Source organism: Acartia tonsa, chromosome 9 (assembly GCF_053477335.1).
Source record: "Acartia tonsa isolate MP-2025a chromosome 9, ASM5347733v1, whole genome shotgun sequence".
Lineage (NCBI taxonomy): Eukaryota > Metazoa > Arthropoda > Copepoda > Calanoida > Acartiidae > Acartia > Acartia tonsa.
In genome coordinates, this window is record NC_137268.1 from 37,818,176 (window position 1) to 37,831,926 (window position 13,751).

Genomic DNA, 13,751 nt, shown 5'->3' on the forward strand with positions numbered 1-13,751 from the left:
TTTGATTTAAAAAGTGTCTCAGAAGCATGCTTTACAAAAAAAAGTATCTCATCTTCCTGTATTTAAATTAGATTTGTCTTGTATATTTGGCAAATTTAGTGATTTTCACCTTTAATCTTAAAATTGAAATATCTGGCAAGAAGGTACAGCTAGGATTTTATGCTCAATAGATTCTACTTGTCTAGCTCTAGGTTCTATTTGAACGCTGCATTGTCCGTTTTCATGGTAATTTTTGTTTATCCTCTTTTTGGTTAAGGCAGGGTGTGTATTGTATACAGTTTTCTACGAATATAAAAATGTACAATCATAAGATTAAAACCAGTTTTTTAGTCCGTGCCTTCGGCATCTCCGGGCTAAAAAAAATGGTTTTAATCTTATAATTGTACATTTTATATCTGCGGAAAGCTGTTTATAATACGTTGCGAGAAATAACTATTCATTCTGAAGACCAAATAAAAACATTAGGATAATTTAATCAAAATTTTGTAATAGTTGTTACGATAATTGGATAAAATATTACTGTGTAATGTTTTTAATCCATAGTTAAGGATTTTTAAAAATTATGTCATTTTAACAATTTTATTTCATAATCAAGACGTTAAAAAATAATTCATTTACACCTCAGGGATAAAAATTGTATGTTTAATTAGTAAGAGTTAGGACAATGGAAGATAAATTTATCTTCCTTCATTTTTTATGTAGAATTCTGTGTTTGTTATTTGTAAAATACTAGCGGCTTCGCCCCTAGCCTCTAGGGACTTTGCCCCAAGAGGTTTAATCAAACCAATTTTTTGTATTTTAGATTTAAAAGAAAAATTAAATTTTTTTTTTTGGGGGGGGGGGTTGGGTATTTTTCATTTTTTGGGGGGTTAGGGGTGTCCCACCCCCCAAGAAAATAGTTATAAACCTTCACGGGACCTATGAGAAGCTATCCTGTATAGGAGAACCCTATCGGTTCAGCGGTTAGTGAGATCCTTTGCTACAAACAGACAGACATCGTTCTACTTTGTATTATAGATGGGGAAAGAAAGGGTTTCTAGAACTATTAATCACTATTGTCCTTACCCTTCCGTAAGTGAAAACGAAACATAGCTCAACATTTAATTGTCTGATCTAGAGTTATTATATTTAATCATGTTTCACCCCTCTCTCACTATAATTTGTTTTATGATGCATCCACATGAATGCTCGTGTCCGGCTGTATTTTCTTCAACTTCTCTAATATTGGACGTACTCATTCTTGTTAGTCTGCAAAATCAATGTTTATTTGATACAGCTTGACTTTAACAAAACATTTGATACAAAACCGAACTTAACTCAAATAATGGATATAAAAAAACGTGGCTATTATGACAGGGAAAAATTGTCGTCAATTTAGGTTGCTAACATGGACATAATTCAATGATAAGTTCGTTCATGCAGTAAGAGGGGAGGTAATGGGGTGGATAGGAGGTATGGTTATTTTGGCCAGCTACGAGTTCACTTTATTAGAGTACATGATAATCTGGTGTAAGATCCAAGTAATAATAAATCCATTACTCGAATGGTATTTGGGTCGAAATTTTCAGGAAAAAAAACAAGATTTATTTTGTGTTTAAGTTAACAAAAGAAATAAATCTTATACTAATTTGTTTCTATTACATATAGAACTTACAGGTTAGAATACAGGGACTTTAAGGGATAAGACAATGGATGATAAATTCTTGTACGTCCAAAATGATGATAAACCAAATTACCCCTTCTGTAGATTACAATTATTCATTTAAATATTTGGACATTTTTTTAAACCAATCAATCAAAATTCCCCAAAGTTTTAGAGCTAACGAATTTAATTTGTTTGTAAAACTTTGGGTACCAGTGTAATTTACAGCAAATTGTCCCCTCTCTTCCTGCAAAAAAAAATTATCATTTCATAAAAAACCTCAATATGTTGAAAATAATCCTAGAAAAGACTCTATTTTTCTGTAAGAAACACATGATCTAAGATAAAAAAGAATTATAAAAACCATGAATTTATTTTAAAGCTAGTTATATTTTTTGTGTTATTATTTTCATTGTTAAGTTTAATTAACATAATCATTGTTTAATTTATTTGTTCATATACATTTTATTTTTTGTTTCATCAGTTACAAATAAAAATTTTAATGATTTCTGTGTTAATTTAATCACTCTTAAAAACCAAGAATATCAAGTAAAAGAATAGAGTTTCTCGTATTCATTCGAATCCGGTGGATAAAAACCGGTTCTCACTCATACGAAAAAACTATGTCTAGCATCGTATTATAAACAGATTTCTACGAATATAAAAATGTACAACCCTGTCCCGATTTTGTATTGGGTCATATTATTCTACCTACAAAAGAACAAAAAGTATTTTTCTAGCATACGATAAGGGTCTTAAGAAGTCTAAGATGGCTACAGTAGCGATGCGGCCAATATTCCTATTACATAAAGTAGTAAGGCTTTTTGTCTTTTCATTTCGACATTTTAAAGCGATTTTTCTGAAATTGAGTCTTAGGATAGTTAAAGGCTATTTTTCTTCCCTCTCTCGACCCTTTCAAATACAGCGCCCTTAAATATTAGGAGCGCAGCCGATAATATAAGATAATAATTCTAAACAAAACTTTATTTCATATAAAAAAAAAACAATAATCATATTATACATACAGAAAGTAGTAACATTCTACAGTTCGTTTTTAACTGGAAGCATAACATTTTTACGTTACTTAAAGAAGGTATTTTTCATTAAAACTAAATATGAAAAATACAATGAAAAATATCAATATATTATACCTATCTAAAATCTGAAATATTTTTTTTTTATTTTCAATAAAAAAACGTTTGTGACTATAATATCACTCTAAATCATCTTTTTCTCTTAGATATTATACTTATAATTATCTAATCTATTAATTAATTTATATCAGTTTGAATTTGAGGATTTTTCTGTCTGAATCTTATTTGTTTAAATAATTTTTAAAAAATTATTAACATTGCTAGGGATTTTTACCTACAATTAGGCCAATAAAAAAAAACATGCCATTGTATTACAGACAATTTTACACAAATATTAAAATAAAAATCATTATTTTGTTAAAGCCCTTGCCTTCGGCCTAATAAAACTGGTTTTAATCAAATAATTTTTCATTTCAGTATCCGCGGAAAGCTGTCTTTAATACGATACATTAAAAAAAACATTCTTAAATTACATTAGAAATTTAGTTTTATAGAAATTGATTACAAGAATTATTTCTCTCTCTTTGCAATTACTCTTTTTCTCATTCCAATTGAAATTTTCATCATTCCTTAAAACTTTTTTAATTTCTGGGAATGAATCAAAAAATACTTTTGCTAAGTTCTAACATAAAAGTAAATTAGAACGATTGTGTCCAACGAGAGGGGGCATTCATTTTGGACCTTGAATTATACTCGTACCCAAAGTTTTATCTTCTGTTGTGTTAAAACTTTGGGTACTTTGGTAGATTTTTTATTGGTTGCTTGTTTAAAGACCAACAAATTAGTCTGCTTATAACAAAACAACACCTAGCATAAAAAATACATTTAGCGTTTAATTAAGTAGATAGGGGAGTTTTGACACATTTGCGTAAACCGTGTGTATAGGCTTTATCTTTAGACTGATAGGAGACCACCTGGAGGCCTGCACCTCCTGAACCTAGAGGCCTAACCAAAAAAATCTTAACATTTATCGTAAAAGAATGATTTTATCTCTAATAATCTATCCTCTCAGTCCAAAGATAAAGCCTATACACACGGTTTACGCAAATGTGTCAAAACTCCTCCCCTCTTAATTTTTACTGTAACAAAATTTAGACCAAATTGTAAGAACACTGAAGTTTGTGCGAAATTACATAGGATCATTGTTTTCCCTTACCTTTCTCATGAAACAATTTTACAACATTTTTTTATAACAGGAAACAACAACCCTACTTTTGGATCTAGTGCATTTGACGGTAAAATGTTCCTGGGAAATATTATCCCCAAAATTCTATGAACTTTAAAGTTTTAAATCTGGAATAGTCATTACTCAATAATGCATAGTCATCTCGCAGTGCACATAAATGCGCGAAAAGGCCTATTTTACGCGTTTTTTTCTTTTGTAAAGCTTACCCTGTGCATAATTGGATCTTGGCTATTCCAGATTATTCTTAGACCTGTCAGTTCAGCCTTTAAAGTTCATAGATTTTTGGAGATAATCGTTACCAGGAACATTTTACTGTGAAATGCACTAGATTCCTATTTCTAATAATAATGTCAGAAAGGGGGGATGAATCAGGTAGAGATTTCGTATATCAAAGTATTAAAGACACTAAAGAAAAAACTTCATTTATTGCTTCCTAGCAAAGCATATGATGGTAAAAATGGTAACACTAGCAGTCATTCATGTAGTACTTTTTGGCTCCTCAGTTGCGCTAGGTGGTCCCTCTCCTCCTTTTTAGGGGGTGGCCCCTCTTTTTTATAGGGTTTCCGTTCATATTCATAGGAGAAAAAAAGTTGCGAAAACCCAACTAACGCATCATTGTATGTATGCTAGCAGTCAATTATGAATTAACACAAAAAATAGTATATATGTGACGTGTCCTTATACTATGAATATGAGACCTCTATAATAATATATTATATCACTAGCTCTTTCCTTACTAAATTAAATCCTATAATAAGCAACAAAATATCACCTATATTTTTGCCCTTTTCTGCAGCGTTGCGGAGCCGTTTGATTTAGGTGCGGCTCCGGCTCCTGTTTTGGCTCCGACCTTAAATCAATAAAAACTCGACATATTTTTTTTCTTCACCCATCTATTTTAGACTTTTCAAGGCTTTAAAAGTTAAATATTTGATAAAAATGGACTTGAAAAACTTTAAAGGGGCATTTGCACATGACAAAACAGAGTTAACAAATTATAATTTATCAAAAATGCTTTTATTTATCTTGTCTGGAGCCGGAGCTGTTTTTAACGAAAATTACGGCTCCAGCAAAATATGGCGGCTCCAAAGCTCCCGGCTCTAGCTCCGCAACACTGCTTTTCTGCAAGGTAAAAATATATTAAAATTCACAGATTAATCTATAGGCACCACGGCTCAAAAAGCTCCTAATATAAATCTTTTCTTAAGATCTAAAACTTCTTAGAACATCTTAAAATAATAATTAAAAATATTTTTCTAATAAAAACTACTTATTAGCACACAGTTTTCCATTTAAACTCATTTTACATTATGAACTAGATAGGTTTACATACATAAAGAAAAAAATAACACTATGCAATAAAAAGAAACATAGGTGGATTCTTAAAAAACATTTTGGCTCACTGCCTCACTAAAATTAGTGAGGTTCGATAAAATTTTTCATGAAAAATCCTCCAAAATCGCATTAAAAAATCTACAAAAATAAAATAAAATCATAAAGGGGTTATTAACATAAGATTTAGTTTAATTTTTGTAGATTTTAAATGCGATTTTGGAGGATTTTTTCCAATATTTTTTAGCGAGCCTCACTAATTTCAGTGAGGCAGTGAGCCAAAAGCCAATCCACATTAGTTTTGTGATAATCAATAAGGTTTCGTTATAGAAACATTTAATACAACTGTGATATGTAATTATACGAATTTTCGTTTAATAAATAAGGCAACTTTAGTTTTCTTAATTCTTTTAATTTTGTAAATTTCTATCACTAAAAATTTTGGCACTTCAAAATTTAACTATTACTACTTTCTACAAAATTTGTTTTCTGAATGTAGACTTAGATTATTTTGCTAAATCTTTTTACATTGTTCATAAAAATATAAGTTTTTAACATCTAAGATAACATTAACAATAACTAGTAACCATATTTATTTCCCTTTAAATTACAGGGATTTTTACTTATAAGTAGGTATTTAGTATTTAACCCTGAACAAGAGCAGCTGATGGTTTTATATGATTCCTCTCTTTTTCTTCCATTCATCCAGCTTGAGGGAGCGTTTTGTTGGTCCTGCAAGGGTGCTACTGGCCGTTACGGGTTTCAGGCTTATGCTCGGTGTTATAGGAGTGCTCTGAATAGATAGATAAAGCATTAACTTTAATCATAAAAGTAAAAGAAAAAAGAAGGCATGAATGAACTGTATATGTTACTTTGTCAACAGTGTTGGGACCCTATTTTGATTTTGTATTGGGTTTTTGAAATCAGCTAATAGCGTCGAAAAATAAGCACAGTAGAGTCCCTAGAAAATAGCAGAAAGTTATTTGAAAGTAGACGAAATGAGTCTCCACAACTTAGGCCAGGAAGTTGTCTGGGTTATACAATACATCTATACTTATTAATTAGTTATCATCTGAAGATTGCAAATAGAAAATACAGACTTGCATCTTTAGAAAAAGTGAGGAAACTTTGAAAAAAATGCGAATTTTGGCAAATAGATATCTAGTGCTACAAAGTTTCATACAAAAAAATTATCATTTCGACAAATATTCCAGTAAAAGCAAAGCTTTTTGAACGAGTAATAGCACGATTAATCAAATTTAAAGCATCGTTATTTCAATCGATATATTATGACTTGGATGTTGCACCAGATATTCATGTACTCTGTTAAAAGGATGCTTGCAGCTGGCTAAAATAACGATATCCCCATTCCACCACTCCACTTTTATAGGAAGAAGGAATGGACAAATAAATGAGGTAATATTATCAAGCTAAATTAACGCCAAATTTTCCCCTTTCATAATATCCAAGTGCATTATTATTACATCTCTGATGCCAGATATCTCTGAGAATAACAATTACATGCAAACTCTGTATGAGTGACTGACAAACGGACAATGACATCATGCACTAGTAACAGAGTAGCTGCGCTACCTAACAGGTAAAATTAGGGTTGAACCGGATATCCGGCTGATTTCTAATGCCGGATATCGAATGTAGGCCAGATATCCGGCCGGATAACAGATATCCGGAATTATAATTCAGCCGGATTACCGGTATCCGGCCAAAAAAATTATCCAGCCCAACCCTAGTTAAAATACTTCACCTGAATTTCATCCACATTGATATCTAATTCAAAGTTATGAGCATCAAAGATATCCACACTGGGACCTCCCGCGTTCTTAGCGGCCTTGCTGAAGTCAACTTAAATAAATCGCTATATTAATACTTGGAGGTTGCACCAGATTTTCATGTACTCTGATAGAGTAATACTCACAGCTGGCTAAAATAACGATGAGTCCTTTATCCCATCCTCACCCTTCCTACTGCATGAACAAACTGGCCAAAAAATGAAATACATAACATAACATATCTATACGAAAGGTTTCTTATTCTGAAATAACAATGGAAATAAAAAATAAAAATAACAATATATCAAAATTTTACCAGTAGTTGCAGGAAAGATTGGTTTAATTTCGACGGCGGCTTTTTTCTTGGCAGCTGCCTCAGCCGCGTCTTTAGCTTTCTTCTCATCCTCCAGTTTTTTTAGCAACTCACTTGTCATTACTTGCTCCTCTTCAGCACCTTTTTGCTACAAATATTGGTGGTTACTCAATACTCTCAAAGGACGTGTCTTAACTTTTTTGATTTAAAAAAAATAGCTAGTCGGTGTTTTTAGTAAGTAGCAGGGGAGGGGGTCCCCCGGGTATGAGTGCTCTATAAGATTTTGAGGGAAATACCGAAAATTTTGTAATTACAAAAAAAAAATTACTAAGTACAGGTTTTAAATGGTCGTCCATCTAAAGAGTTATCGGATCATGTAAAGAAGAATAAGTTTTTCCGAAAAAGAGCAGAAATTACCTACCTTCCTAAGATTTGATCTCAAGGGGGCTAGGCATGAGCTAGTCTATCGGTGTTAAGGGTGTCTTGGCATGCTTTACAAATAACTCGACACAACCTAGGGTCTTTCCCTGGAATTTCAGCTTTGTTTGTTTAAGGCTTAATTTTCAGATCTCTTATTACTCGTACCTTAGTATTTCCAAGTCTGGGTTTAGTTTTACGTCTTGTGAACGGATCATCCGTTTCTCCTTCAACCTGTTTTCTTCTCTCCTCTAGTTTAATTCCCTAAATTAAAAAAAAAATATTTTGTATATTCTCTTTTGTGGCAACGCTTTTTAAGGGGCGTTTTTCGTCATATTTTCACAGTAGCTTTTGATAGGTTATTTTAAGCTAGGTTAGGTGATTGCCCCGCAGAGGCTAGAAATAGGGGAAAAGCTACTGTAAAAGGGACTATACCAGAATGATTTTTTTTTGTAAAAACTTTAAAACGTCAAAACCTTGGGTATATAAATCCGGTTAATCTTTCCTTTACTTCGTGTAAGAATGGTTATTGTATAGGTAAAATAGACTGATCTAAAAGTTTAAAAATAAATTTTTACTCTTCTTTTCAACTTTGATGAAAGAAAGAGCAGGTTTTAAAGAAAAATATTCTATAAGGAAAATTATTAAATAAGGCGGGTAATTGAAAGAATTTTTTCCTTATTTTTATGCAGAGTTTCGGATCCGGATCCGCATATTTTTGAGTCCAAGGATCCGGATCCGAATCCTTGGACTCAAAAAAATGCGGAAAAAATGGAAAAATCTACCTAAATTTATATAAAATTTCAGACATTCTCTTGATGAGAGCCAATCTTTAAGGTTTAGGTTCAGACTTGAAATTTATAAGTATTTTTGACTTCGAATTAAAGAATAAATATTTTTGAAAAATTTGGTGATTTTATTTTTATTGTCAAGGATCCGGAACCGGATCCGGTAGGATCCGGATCCGGATCCGCACTGACCAAATTTGGAGGATCCGGATCCGCAAAAAATCAATGCGGATCCGAAACACTGTTTTTATGAATAGCTTAAAATCAAAACTCACATTAGGGAAAATTCATAGAAAACTCAGTTTTTTTTCAATTTATACTTTTAACCTCCAAATTCATAAAATTTTTAACTAAAAAATCGTACCATTAATTTCATTTAATCTTTAAAAAAAGACATTCATAATAATTAATAAAGACATAATAACGTTTTCTTATTTGTTAGTTTAACAACTTTGGAGACTTTAATTAATCTTTAAAAATCAAGAGAGGGACACTAGGCTGTTTATTTACACTAGTCCCCAAAGTTGAATAATAACGTTTTCTTATTTGTTAGATGTTTGGGGACTTCAATTGATTTTTTTGGTTGGTTAAGTGTCAAAACATTCCAACCACTAATTTCAATCTACAGAAGGGATAGTTTGTGTATCATCATTGGCTGAACATCAATTTATCGGTCATTGTCTTATTCCTTTATATCCCAAAAAAAATATTTTGATTTTTTGATTAATCAAAGAAGCATTTCATACATTTTAAATCATCAAATAGACTTTTTAAAACTACCTAGCTTTTAAATTGTTCCTAGAGGCTTATTAACTAACCTTATACGCTCTCTCAATATTATTCTTTCTATTTCTATCATTGAGAAATGAAATACTGGAGATTGTTGATGTTCTCTTGCTGTCCAATTCTTCAGCCCTCTTCTCTAGATCATCCAGCTGCTTCTGGTAGTCAGCTACAAGATATAAAACATTGGAGTAAAACACTAGAGCGATAAAAAGTTAAATAACTGTATCTCCCCATGGCTATTGAAAATCGACCAGTGGTGAAGGGAATGGAATATATTAACAAAGCCAAGTAGCAGAATAGTCCCTTTCGTGGCAACGCCCTTTAAGTGGCGATTCGTCGTATTTTCAAATGGGCTTTTGATAGGTTATTTTAAGTTAGGATATATTGGGTAAGGTGATTGCCCCGCAGGGTTAGTCAATTGGCCCTGCAGGGTTAAAGCCCCTCGTAGTGGCTAGAAATAAGAAAAAACCCACTGTGAAATTACGAATAAACGCCCCTTTAATTACAGATTAATCATAGATAAAAAAGAATATTCTGACTAAAAGTTACTAACTATGTAACTGTACCTGCTTTTTCCATATCACCAGCAAACTGTGCAGTATCTCTTTCTTTTGTTAACATAGCCTAAACACATTTTATTTTAGCATAAATAAATTCAAAGTATGATGGCTTATAAGGAAGCTGAGGTAGGAAAAAAATTTTAAACATCCCCAAGACACATATAGACTTCGCTGAAAAGTAAAACCCATTCGAACAATTTCTGAGATCTTAAGCTTGAGACAAAATATACTTAAAGAGGATTTTTTGTTTGATTGAAATAAGAAATATAATGACCTTGTGCATAGCAAAGTTCTTTGGAGAGTTGTTGAACTTTTTCTTGGAGGCCAAAATCTTCTCAACATCGGCAGTACTAAATCTAAATGGCAACAACAGTTAGACATTGTAAAACAATTCAGACAATTTTTTTTAAAATGTGCTAAAAACTTATAATCCTTATACTAAAGTAACAGGATGTCTGTGTGTTTGTACCGAAGGATCTCGCTAACCGCTGAACCGATCGGGTTCTCCTTAACAGGGTAGCTTCTCATAGGTCCCGGGAAGGTTTATAACTATTTTGGGGGAGGGTACCACCACCCTCCCAAGAGAAATCGCCCCTAGAAAAAAATTATCCCTCCCGAAAAAGAGACTTGAACGAAACATAAACCAATTATTTCTCTAATTTGGGTAGTGCGGGGTTAATGCGGTCGGGGGGTAAAATTCCGGTCAATCGACCAACTTTTTTAAAACCGTTTTTTTACCGGTGTTCTAAACGTTTGCGAGAGATCTTCAGAAAAGCAAAGTTGTAGTTTATTGCCTATACTTTCATTTCTTACTTTAGCAAATTTGTCAGATCACTCCTTCTTTGATTTTTTTGCCCTCAAAAAGTTGCAAAAAATAAGCAAAAAAAAAATTCAAAATAGGCCATGTTCAACCTAAAATTGTGAAAAAATGGCTTTGTTTGTTTGATTAGCCATAGTTTCTTAGGGTTTGGACCTAAGACTCCTGGAGTATGTTGAGACACTTTTGTATAGCCACCAGGGCCAGTTTAAGCTCCACGTTCAAGTATGACTTGACACGCTGTCTCATGAGAGCTCCTCGTTATAACCTCACCCTCGCCGGTTTTGAGTATGGCAGGTGTCCCAGATTAAGTCACCGTAATGAATGACACTCTCCTCAGAGAAGCCTGGGATTAAGGGAAGTGATGGTATTATGCACTTGATTATTAGGCATCCAAACTACCTAACAATCTCCCTTCCAACGCAACTGGGGGAGGTTGCGTGAATACACATTGGAGAATTCGAGACTCCATGTTGTGATTGCAACATGCATGGATTTGAACTCGAATTCTCATCACCGTAACTCAGTGCAGTACCACAGAGCTACGGCGCCCCCGTGAAAAAATAAGTAAATCCTAGCGACCTCCGGGTTTTTGTAAAATGAAAGATATGGCATTCATTTATCGTTTGCAATTGGAGGCGTTGTTCCAACTTGATTTTTTCATAATTTTTTTTTCGTCTTAAAAAAATGGTCTATTACGGTCACTCTTTTTACTTTTTTTTTATTACTGTATTTATAACTGTATAATACCCTAATGTTTTATTTAGGTGATCTGGAAGCATAAACAACCTAAATGCATGACCTAAGCTTTAATCATTGCCTTGCCTGTTGTCATTTTACTAGTCATTTTACTGCTTGTATTATATCATGTTTTGTTGCCTAAGCTTTTCAATTTGTAAAGACATTACAAATTTTTCAGACACATTTTTATAGTAATGGGAAGAGTATATCACCCAAAGGAACGCCTTAAATATTTGCCTGAAGATGTATCAGCTGCATTGGCTCATGTAAGAAGGGGTATGTCTATTAGAAAGACCGCTAGAAGATTTAAAATTCCAGATGAAACCCTTGTATCTTTTTCGTATAAGAGGGTGTTTACGATATTTGCGCGGTTTGGATTTTTTATGTCAAATCGGCTAGGATTAAGCTAGAAAGGTGTTTAAGGTGTCTATAGAAAGCTCTTTGCATGTCCTAACAAAAAATCCCCGGGATATGGGTTCTATCTCCAAGATTTAGAGTACACATTCAAGATTTTGCATTTTCAAAATTCCTGTTGCATAAAATGTGTTGAAATATTAGAGTTAGACCCTATATCATTTTGAGTTAATTGTCAGGCATGTAATTTTGCATCTTTAGACACCTTAACCACCCTTGTAGGTCATTCCTAGCTAATTTGAGACAAGAAAAAATGTATCAAAAACGGCTGTCAAAACTGACAGGATTTTTAAAATAAAATTTTTGAGGAAAAAAATCACTTTTTTCAAGAAATTCCAAGACCTGCGAATCAGAAATTGCCTCTAATTTATGTATAAAGCTTAAAAAAACCTAATCATATAATAAAAAGTATGATTTTTAAAAAAAAGTTTGCATGAAAAAAATTGATGTTTTTTTTGCGATTTGACCGACTTTTTTCAATGGGGAAAATGTGGTCAAAAAATTGTCTGATCTGCATGCGACTAGTACCGTTAGAAAGCTAATGACCTCAGCTTTCTACTCATAGTTTAAAATGTTAAAAAAAATATTTTAAGGGCGTGTTCCACCCCCCCAAAGTCAACTGACCGAAATAACCCCATCGGTGGGGTTATTCCGGAATAGGCCAACCGCCACCTTTTAAACCGATTTTTGACCGACTTCTAGTTGCGAGATCTTAACGGGACCAAGACAGGCTTCTTCCTTATTGCCATATCGTTCATTTGCACTCTTAAAAACCGGAAAAAGTTTTTGGGAAGTATGTTTTTTTTAAGTTGAAGCAAAAAATTGACCGGAATAACCCCGCATTAACCTAGATATTTTAAATTTAAAAAAATCAAAGTGCCACTAGAGGCCTCTAGAGGGCGTAGCCGCTAGTCCTTATAATAAAGTAACAGGATGTTTGTTTGTCTGTTTGTGTGTACCAAAGGATCTCACTAACCGCTTAACCGATCAAGTTCTCCTTAACAGGGTAGCTTCTCATAGGTCCCGGGATGGTTTATTAATATTTTGTGGGAGGGTACCACCACCCTCCAAAGAGAAATCATAAAAAAATTGAGAAAAAAAAATTTCGTCTAGAGACTTCAACGCAACATAAAGAGGAATGTTAGAGACTTGGTCTCAAAATATGTAGATATGTATCATAGAGACTTGAACAAAAAAAAACATTTTAAGTGCCACTAGAGGCCTCTAGGGTGCGTAGCCGCTAGTTTATAAAAAAGGGATAGGACAATGGACAATATGTTAATCTTGCTCACAATTCTAAATAAACCACATAAATCCGGACTTTTTCTTATTTTTAAACAAATAAACATTAAATCGTCAATTTTAAAGATTTTATTGAATTTTAAAAACTGGGAAGGAACCTAGGTATATGACTATTAGATTATTTAATAAAATCGCCACCAGCCTCATTCACCGCCTTTAACCGCCCCCTGAACCGCCCGCCGACCCTGGTCACCATGTCCCTGTTCAAGCAGGCGAAGTTCTCCATGATAGGAGCAATGAGAGAGGTCTTTTTTATATGGGCGCGTCTATTGGTTCATGCTTTAACTGCGCTCCAGGCCCAAAAGTCCATTGGATTAAGATTGGGGCTGCTGGGAAGCCACATCTCCTTGAGGAGTGAGTAACAGCAGGATCCAAATTAACCAATCTTTAAAGCTACCCTTTGACACGGCGGCTCTCATTTGGGCCACAGTTAGGCTAGAACAACGTTTTATACCTTTTTTAAAATGGCACGAAGATTAAGATAGGGTTATCAGCGCAATACATAGTCTAAAACGAGTTTCAAGGTTCCATATGGGCCCCTGAAGTCAAGAACCGAGAAATTTTCAAGA

The 13,751-nt window shown here is 33.4% G+C and overlaps 1 protein-coding gene across 7 annotated transcripts in view; it reads right to left on the reverse strand.

Moving 5' to 3' along the window:
• Nucleotides 1–2,611: 2,611 nt before the first annotated feature.
• Nucleotides 2,612–13,751, reverse strand: part of LOC145328862 (RNA polymerase-associated protein RTF1 homolog) — a 61,165-nt gene continuing 50,025 nt past the window's right edge. The window contains exons 22-30 of one of the 7 annotated variants that reach the window (XM_080172776.1): nucleotides 10,183–10,264; nucleotides 9,915–9,972; nucleotides 9,381–9,514; nucleotides 7,943–8,038; nucleotides 7,361–7,505; nucleotides 7,020–7,117; nucleotides 5,549–6,047; nucleotides 5,074–5,303; nucleotides 2,612–4,670 (exon numbers count right to left, since the gene is read on the reverse strand). In XM_080172776.1, the coding sequence (XP_080028902.1) occupies nucleotides 5,928–6,047; nucleotides 7,020–7,117; nucleotides 7,361–7,505; nucleotides 7,943–8,038; nucleotides 9,381–9,514; nucleotides 9,915–9,972; nucleotides 10,183–10,264 (733 nt within the window). In that variant the 3' untranslated portion in view covers nucleotides 2,612–4,670; nucleotides 5,074–5,303; nucleotides 5,549–5,927. Of the gene's footprint in view, nucleotides 5,333–5,511; nucleotides 6,048–7,019; nucleotides 7,118–7,360; nucleotides 7,506–7,942; nucleotides 8,039–9,380; nucleotides 9,515–9,914; nucleotides 9,973–10,182; nucleotides 10,265–13,751 lie in introns of all 7 variants that reach the window. The other 6 variants (XM_080172775.1, XM_080172771.1, XM_080172777.1 and 3 more) reach the window with 6 other exon arrangements.